This window comes from Pseudopodoces humilis, chromosome 6 (genome assembly GCF_049639895.1).
Source record: "Pseudopodoces humilis isolate 2021_Gansu_Grassland_sample_001 chromosome 6, ASM4963989v1, whole genome shotgun sequence".
Taxonomy (NCBI): Eukaryota; Metazoa; Chordata; class Aves; order Passeriformes; family Paridae; genus Pseudopodoces; species Pseudopodoces humilis.
In genome coordinates, this window is record NC_142205.1 from 22,503,386 (window position 1) to 22,512,552 (window position 9,167).

Sequence of the window (9,167 nt, forward strand, 5' to 3'; positions counted from 1 at the left end):
TTAAGAATGCTACTAAGAATAGCAAAGTCCATAGGAGCACTTCAGTCTAAAACAAAGCACTTATTAAGTATATTTCAGAATCAGAGCTAAAGCATGGTGCACCTTGGAGAATGAGGTCCTATGGGATACACTTGCGAATGTCTAGGTAAACAATGAAAGATCTCAGAACAGAACTAGGTCCTGTTCTCTCATATTTTAACAAGTGGTCTTTCCCTTTTAGCACTGAGTAGATGTTTTATTGTTCACATAGAAAACTTCTCACTGTTCTCATTCAAGTTTGATTTATTTCCAACAGTATTCCCAGAAGTTGTGTTTCTGCAATTGTCAGAAAAGCCATGGTTGAACTAGAAGTTAAGAATTTAAACAAATGAAACATTGCATTGTCAAAAAAGATTAGTGTGTGCAACAATACATCAGTTTGCTTCTGTAGTCAGCAGTGGATTTTTCAGTGAAGGAATATAAAAACTTTATCATGAAAAGTTTATGCCTAAATATTTTTAAAATATTTAGAAGCAAAATTGCTTTAAGAACATCTTTGCTTCCAATATAAAGTTTGTAATAGGGTTTTTTATCTATTGATAGGTGAAGGATGTATTTTTACATCTGTCTCTCTTGTTTTTTTAAACCAGTTTAACAAGTGCCATGTGCAATGAAGTTTCATCTTTATCAAAGAAGTTTTCTGATTCTGTAACAGCAGCTGGGGTAAGATGACAACGTTTTCTGTAGCATTTGGGCTTTTTCAAACATAGTTCACCTCTTGAAACAGAAATTCTTACATGAGTCCAGAGGCTTTATATCAGCAGAGGCCACTTCTTTCCTCAGATCAAGAACAAAGAACATTTTTACAGAAAGGAAAGTTTATAAGCCTTGATAGATGACACTTTGTCCCCTGCCTTGTAAAATCTCTCTTTCTAGAAACCATTTCCTGGTTTTCCTGATCATTACTCAACATTTCTTACCTTCTCACATTGAAGGGCCCTACATTTGAAGTTACACAGCTTGATGATAATCTCTTTTCCAACTTAGCCTATCCTTTTTGAACAATTTGTGTAAAAGTCATTAACAGATTATACTTGCAGTATCTTAAGGTGGTTTCATCAGTTGTCTTCTTAGCCTTTACTAGATCCTCTGGCTTAACACTGCAGTGTTTTCAAAAGATTTAAGAGATTAGAAAATCTTGTTTGGACCATCTTAAAAAAATCACTCTGTCTTCTATCACGAGATATTCTGTTTAAGAACATCTGTTTATCTATGAGCATCTTTGCTAGAAATAGTATCCTGCCTTTCAACGTGCTTCAAGAATGACTGACATCTCAGTATTATAGCATGATTTGGAGGTAAAAATTGTACAGTTGATGAAATTGTTCTTTAAACGATCAGAGAAGAACAAATTCTGGTTCTCCTGATTGTTCCATGAAAACATGAATGTAATTCAAAGGAAATTTTTCCAGTTTCCCATTAGCTCTTCCAGCACATGTCTGAGCATGTTTTTTCATAGTTATTACGAAAGGATGCAATTTATTTCTTTGCTTTTATTATGAATAATTTACATAACTTCCAATTACTGTAAGGAAAAAATGCTTATTTTGCATTTTCAGATGGTACTTTAGAATATACCTGTGGGACACTTGAAACAAATACATGCACAAAAATATAAAAATAAATTGCACACAAAATATTAAACTGGCCCACTAAACAGTGCATTTTGTAATGGATTTTCTAGTAACTGAGAGTAAAAATGTGCTTCTTTTCTCTAGCCATCTTTCCTTGGTTCTACCATCTTTCTCCAATTAAGAAGTTTCATGTTTCTGTAAATCTGTAATACAAGAGCTACAAGGTTGTAAGTGGAAATCCTACAGTTAAATTAATCAGTATTGTGTTCAGCGTTGAAAGAAAACAACTCTTGCTGGAGGTTACTGTTGTTATAAAGAACCACAATGCAAAGAACAGTAAGAATAAAAAAGGGAAAACTTTTGCCATTTTAAAAAGTAGAGGACCTAATGATTTTCTAGCCTCTAGTTGTGTCACTACTCATTGTATCAATCTTTCTTCCTCTGTGGTGGTCGAGAAAAATGTTGTGCATGCTGAGCTGTTTCACCAACCAACCTGCACTGCCCAGCACGTGCTTTCTCCATTTTGGGGATCTGAGTTTCACCTGGTTTTCCTTCTGTAGGGGAGCTACTCTGGACCTTTCATTTTGTCCTAACCATAGATATTTGTGTAACTTCTAAGAACTTTTCTTCTGACATGGCTTTTTCCTTTTTGTGTCCTTGAAAATGAGCAAGGGATTAAGAATTTTGTGGGATGTGAAAAGGTCACTGATAGACAGATGGAAAATCAATGCCATTATAGAAACCTCACCTCACAGGAAAGTAGGCAGTTTGAAACTCTGCGGTACATAAATTAATGAAGAAGTAAAACCCTGGGCCTCTTTTAGTTCATTGTACTCTGTGATAGGAATGTATAGGTAAGTTTGAAATGCAGACACAGTTACTAGCAGTACTGAGATAAACAGTATGAATAAGAATCAAGATGAAAGAAGACCTTTACAGAACTCATAAAACCACATCTCAGATATCAGTGTATATCTGTTAAATGTATTTCTTGACCTGGCTTTCTGTTTTCTGGTTTACAGGGTAATATGAAGGCAGAGGTTCTTAACCCCATCATCAACAGTGTGCTATTAGAGGTAAGCTCTACTTCTTCACATTAAAAAATGTTCTAATAAAATTATTTGAAATGAGACAGGCCTATTTATTTCTAAAGGAAAAACTATTTTAAAATAGTTTAAATAAAATAAATAAATAAATATCATTCTGGCTGTTCAGTGCCAGCGCATAAATGTCCCAGTTTTGTGTTCAGCCCCTCCCACAAACACTGTAGTAGTGAGGTTGCATTTACTGAGGATTCTTAAGAGCTGTATTACTGAAGTGAAGCTGGCCAGCTCTGAAACTGCTGCTGTATTGGTCAGAGCACAGCAATAAGTTGCAGTTTCAGACTATTCTTTCCTTTAAAATTTAGATTGTAGGTATGCTACAGTGTTTCCTGTCTGCAGGCATTTAGATTTCTACACAGATTCACAGTCTAGCAACAGCCTTGGTCAGCACATGGATAATGGTGTGTCAGACCACCAGAATGTTCATGAATGACTTCTTTTACTTGGAACCATGTCTGTTTTTCTTCAGAAAAGCACGGTGAGTAAACATACCTCGGTTTTACCTAGAAGAGGTTGAGATGAAGGACTATCCTCATAATGTCCTAAAACTCATAGGATCTGCAGCACAAATTTTTAATGCTGTTAGATCACTCTACATTTCACACATGTATGAAAACATAAACTTATAGTAGTGACCATAAATTGTCATTCTCTATTTAATAGCTGCATTCCCTTAAAAATAAGAATATTGCTTTACAATAAGCAATTTTGCACTGAATTAACAATACTCTTAAGGAAAATTATGAAAAGTTGAATAGACCTGTAGTGAAAACTACCATGCAGCTGCATTTGTTATAGGGTAAATTTGCTGTTGCTGCTGACTTACCTCTCTGTGCTCCACGAACTGCAAAATCTAGGAATATTTAGAATTGTGTAATACAATGTTTTGTACTTCATAGATCCCATAGTTGTATACAAATGTGTATTAATACAGCCTAGGATCATGGAGAATTACAAGCCACTTTACTGTTCAGTATTAGAAATTCTAAAAATAGTACTACATGATAAATCCATTATAATTTGAACTGTTAATTTCAGTGACACTTTTTTCCACCTACAGCAAATTCAAAATTAGTTCAGTTGATGGAAAGACTATCTGGTTTGTGTTTAAAAAGTCAAATCTGCTTCTGAACACTGTGGTATTTTATTCTACTCAAATTACCAACAAAACTGTCCAAGTGTTCAAACTTAGCAGCAGTCAGATTTTTCTATATTTATTCAGGTTATGCTATCTACAGATTCTAAAATCTTGTGTGAAGACATATCATAATATAGCATGATGCAGATGTAAAAAAAGTAAATAATAAAAAAAGAAGTGTGCAGTGTAATTCTTGAAGTACATGGCAGCTGTACTGATGAACCACATGTTTTCTCTCCTCATTAGGGCTGCAACAGTACTACTTATATTCAGGATGCTTTCCAGTTACTGCTTCCAGTTCTGCAAATTTCCCATATTCAGACCTGTTGTTCAAAAGCCCAGGAGTTGCCAGCTTGACAGCAACCACAGACCCAAAGTCCTGAGCTGTGCCAACAGAAGAGCTGGTACAAGAGATACCTGGCCACTAGAGTTCTTTGAAGACACTAAATGCGGTTTTGCACACACAGTACTGAACAACATTTTAAAACTCTTTCAGACTGTCAGACTTTAGAAGTAGTCAGTAAAGTAATTTCTTTTCTGGTACAGTTCATGCTTTCATTAATTTAAACAGAAGTTTATTTGTATAAGCATTGACTTAAATACAGATTCTAAATGTCGGCCCTTTCATTTGTAAACAATGTATGAAACAAATTGGAATGTAAAGCTTCTTAAAACATTTCACTTCAAATTACCATTTATATTGTTTGTATTATAACTGCAGTTTAAAAAGTATATTTCAGAAGCTGGTTTCAGTATTTAATTTTCACAAACATGAACAAATCATCATAGTGTTGAGCTTGTTAAATATTATTTCCAGTAGAAAATAATAACTTCATATTAGTATGTACCACTAACATAACACTTCGTATTGAAAGAGTTGCACAGCAATAGGTATTAACTTTACTAAATGAAAATTAGGTTGTGCATAAAGAATTATACTGATAAGAAATTTTCTGAGCCAGGTAAAATTACAGGTATAGCTCTGTATTTGCTGACCCATAAGTTTATATTAATTTAGGTCTATTTCTTCATTTCAATGGTTACTAAATCATTTCAATGATTACTAAAGTAGTCTTTTTAATATGCAAAGGATAGAAAATTTCCCTTTTGTTTGGCAATCAAAACACCAGCTAAACAACCTTTTCTTAGATGTGTTACCAGGTTAACACTTTGGGGTTTACTGATACCTACAGTTCAGAAATAGAAGTTGTAATAAGAAGCTATGAAAAAATTGCTTTGGGAGTAAAGGTTATCTGTCAGAGCAATCACCTTTTTTCTGAGGCAATAGTAAGGGCATAAACAAGAATAGGAAAGACATTTCATAACAACACTAGCAACCATGCTAATTCGTCCATATCTGTAGTTTAAAATCCTGAGCTTTGGACCTAAGAACTTGTTTAGGGTAGTTTTCCTCTTCAGCAGGAAGAACCTTCCAGTATTTTAAATAGCCTGTTCTCTTGGATTTTTGTCATTTATTATGTATCTTTACGTTATTTTGTATTTTTTTTCTCTTGGTATATTCATGAATTGTATTTAAATGCTAATTTTTACAGTTAACATTTTATTAAATTTAAGCATAGTTCATATATCATAAAAATAATGAAACAGAGTGTGAGGCAGTTTCTGTGTTTGATAGAAAAGAGAAACCATGTATCTGTTTTGTACATGGTAACTTCTTTGAGTCCAAATAAGAGGACAGAAAGGTTTTTTTGCATTTTACACTACTGTGGTCCCTGTTCTGCTGTCACATTCATGGTGACTTTTCCATTTTCTGTTATTTAGAGATGAAATTTTCCCTATCCCTGAAATAAGGTTTATTACGCAAAATCTATTTTCTGGCACCCTGTAATTTAACAGATATGAGATACCTTTCTGGGTAAGTAGAAGATGTGCAGTCTTCAAATTCATTTGAACAGGCTGAATATAATACCAGAAGCCTCAGGGGATAATGTTTGAAATCATCGAGGGACATTCTTAAGACAAAGATTGCTTGTCTGAGATACTCTTTGCTAGAGGTTTCACTGTCTTGCTTAAATTATGCATTTATGAATAAAATACCTTACCTTGAAGTAACAAAAGCTATAAAAACATGGAGACTAAGTATTTACATCCATAAAATGTAGGAAGGGAAACAGGGCAGGATATAAGCATAGGGATAATCCCATCTGATCTTAGATTCAGTCATCTTGTCCTTGGAAAACAGAATGTTGTATCTTTAAATAAATTTCAGGTAAATAATATTTCAACAGAAAAGTACTGTATGGATGTAGCAGAATATTTTGTTTACAGTGATTTGTACTTTCCCACCAGTCAAATAAATCATTTGAGATACTGAACTGAGACAGTACACTAAAAGGGTGTGGTTGGAAGAATAATGTGATGGGAGTAGATTCTCAGTGAAGTAATTTACTTTCTGATTTTTTGATTTACCTTTGGAATGATGAGTGTGATTTCACTGGGAGACTGACAAAAACAGTTGTTGCCTTAAACTTTTAATGGACAGTGTTGTTTCTTTCATCACCACCCTTTTCCAGGTTAGTACACTGAGTGTGCCTTGGCACTCGGCAGAGTACTAGGTCTTAAGTACTTGTGAAAATTTCCTGTTTTCTTGAGCAGATGTGTTTTCTGTGGCATTCCATTCACTTTTGAGCACACCCACCCTGGTATGCAGTGACAAAGGAGGCAGGCTTCTACACTAAGTTTGAAATTTATCAGGATGAAAATTAAAACAATATCTGCATACCTACAGCCTTGCACATGATCCACGGTTACAGGTCATCCCTGAAGAACGAGCTGGAATTAGACTGTTGAAGAAGTAATTTACTGTATATTAAGGATATTGACTTCTTTTTTTCTTGGGTTTGGGGTTTCTTTTTTGTAAACAAACCAAAGCAAGCTGTAAGTTGTTTATTGCTTTTTAGGGTATAGTCTATTCATGTGTAAACATCTCTTCCCCATGAGTTCCTTCAACATTCCAGCTTCCATTGCTAGAGATAGCTGAACAAAAGAACTGTCTCTACCACTTTTTATCATGCTGCTTAAATCACCCACTGAAGCCATTAATATCTTCCTCCAAAATGTGCCTCAGTCATATCATACAAAACCACAGTTATTACCAGTTGGGATGCTTTTTACTGATGTGTGTGTCACCAGTAATGTCCAGTGTCACTCATAATCAGGATTCATAACAATTTCAAGGAGTCTGAAACAGCACAGTATTTTGAAAGACAAGTACAGGTTTTCCCCTTTTTTTCTGATTCACAGAAGTGTTTTTATCATACAAGCATTCATCCAGCTCATAGGATTATCTTTGAGACATTTCAGTTCTATTTCAGATGACAGCCCCATCCTTTCTGTTAGTCTCAGAAAAATGTAGAGTGTGGAAAAGGACTTTCCTGAGTTCTTTTGAAAACCATCTCAGAGCAAGGTTTACCGTGACGCCATCAGCCAGTCTGACCTACTTTGAAGTTCTTACAGTTGGACTGGAAAGCCCTCTGGACTTTAAACACTTTATTCTGTCTCAGGTCAACCTTTGTTGCTGAAGCTGCTTTCATTTTGCAACTTGTACATTTTCCATGCTGTCTCCTACTTCAGTATTCATATTAATGATGGTGTGCAATTTAAAAATTAAAAATAAAATAACAAGAATTCAGCTGTATTAAAAAGATGGGAGATGGAAATTGTTTTCAAAAGAAAAAAATAAAATGTGCTCTCTGGAAATAAGAACAATTTTCAAGGTTGGACTAGAGAAAAGTCTCTATAAAAATATACTGTCAGCATTTCTGAGAACAAGCAAATCATGACATCTGAGTGGCTCAGCAGAACAGGAATAATATACTTCTAAAGTAAAATGAAAATCTGCATGAACTTAAAGGTAGTCAGAGGTGGAACATTAAAAGAGGAAGAGCTCAAAAGAAAGAAGACAGTTAATTTGATTACTGTGGATTTGCAGTGCTCATTCTCCCTCTATTGCCTGCCCTGCAAAAGTCCCTGAGCACACATTTAGTAAGAACTCCTTAGCAGTCTTCCCACTTTGATCTCCTCTTCACAGCCTCCCTTTACAGCCTTTTGAGGACATATCCAGAGCGCCAGGTAATTCAAGTACTTTTTAAACACCTTAAGAAGCCTCTCAACCCATTTTGTAGATTTGGGAAAATGCAGGCTTGCTCTTCCTGCCCCTTGAGATCTGAGAGACTGTGTCAGCAGCTTATCTGGTGCTGGCATTTAAGGTGGTCTCTGCCTTCCCCCCAATTCCCTTTGCCAGTTCAGTCTCATGTCCATTTTGCACATTCTCTGCTCCATCAGTTCCACCTTCCCCACCAGTTTTGTTCACACACACCCCTCCTCCACCTTCATGTGTCCTTCCCCTTGCTGGTTTCTGAGGCTCTTCCCTCCTGCTCATCATCTTGTGCTTGAGAGGCTGCACCAGGACATCCTCTCTCTCCTCATATGTTTGGTTCTGACAAAGCCAGAGATGAAGACAAGGAGTTACAAGGATCTGGGAGGAGAGAAACCAGACCTTTGGAAAAAATGGCAAGACACTAAACAAGTTGTTTTCAGTCCCTCCTCCAGTGTAAGGAGGTTGGACCAGTGAGTGCCTGAAATCCTGAAATTTCAACCAGAATTACTTCAGGATCACAGTTTTTGTTACCATCCTTACCAATGTCCCCCCATTCTTCTATTATTTCCTATAGTCTGGATCATAGTTAGAAGACAAGGTAAGCTTTACTCAGAAGACAAGAAAAGCTTGTAAAGCCTTTTGGGTTTTCTTGTTTATGGTGTTCTTAAAGGTCACTTGGAAGATGGAACCTTCCAGGGCCTAAAACCAAACACTTGGAGAGCTGTGGGATAACTGTGGGTAATAAAATAGAAAATCACAGTTTATTTGTCTAAGGGAAAGAAAAGAGGCAGGTTATAGGCAGCAAGAATAATAATAGAATTAAATTAGGGAAGAAAAAAAATTAAGTAGGGGGTCACAAGAAGTAGAGCTGCTCCTGTCAAGTTCTCTGGATTACTGAAGAGGAAAAGTGATAGCTTGAATCACTCGAAGCATTTAAACACTGACCAAAATGGCCTTAGCAACTCTGTGGTGAATCGAGACAAATATGTCTCTTCATCTGTAAGTTGCTCTCTATAAGAAGAAAAAACAACCAAGAAGCAAACTGTGAGAGGTTTACTTTATAGGCTGTATTAAAAACTGTGCTTCTAAGAAGCTTTGTTGTTACCACAGACAAACAATAAAAAGCCCCCAAATCAAGGAAATATTTTTCTCTTTTTAATAAGATGGTAAAATAAACAATAGAAACAAATGCT

General features: G+C 35.7%; 1 protein-coding gene across 2 annotated transcripts in view; it reads left to right on the plus strand.

Moving 5' to 3' along the window:
- Positions 1-6,190, plus strand: part of FAM114A1 (family with sequence similarity 114 member A1) — a 30,040-nt gene extending 23,850 nt beyond the window's left edge. For both annotated transcript variants that reach the window (XM_014263244.2, XM_005518034.3), the window contains exons 12-14: positions 630-702; positions 2,636-2,689; positions 4,101-6,190. In XM_014263244.2, coding sequence (XP_014118719.1) covers positions 630-702; positions 2,636-2,689; positions 4,101-4,211 — 238 coding nt within the window. In that variant the 3' untranslated portion in view covers positions 4,212-6,190. The remainder of the gene's footprint in view (positions 1-629; positions 703-2,635; positions 2,690-4,100) is intronic.
- Positions 6,191-9,167: the final 2,977 nt, after the last annotated feature.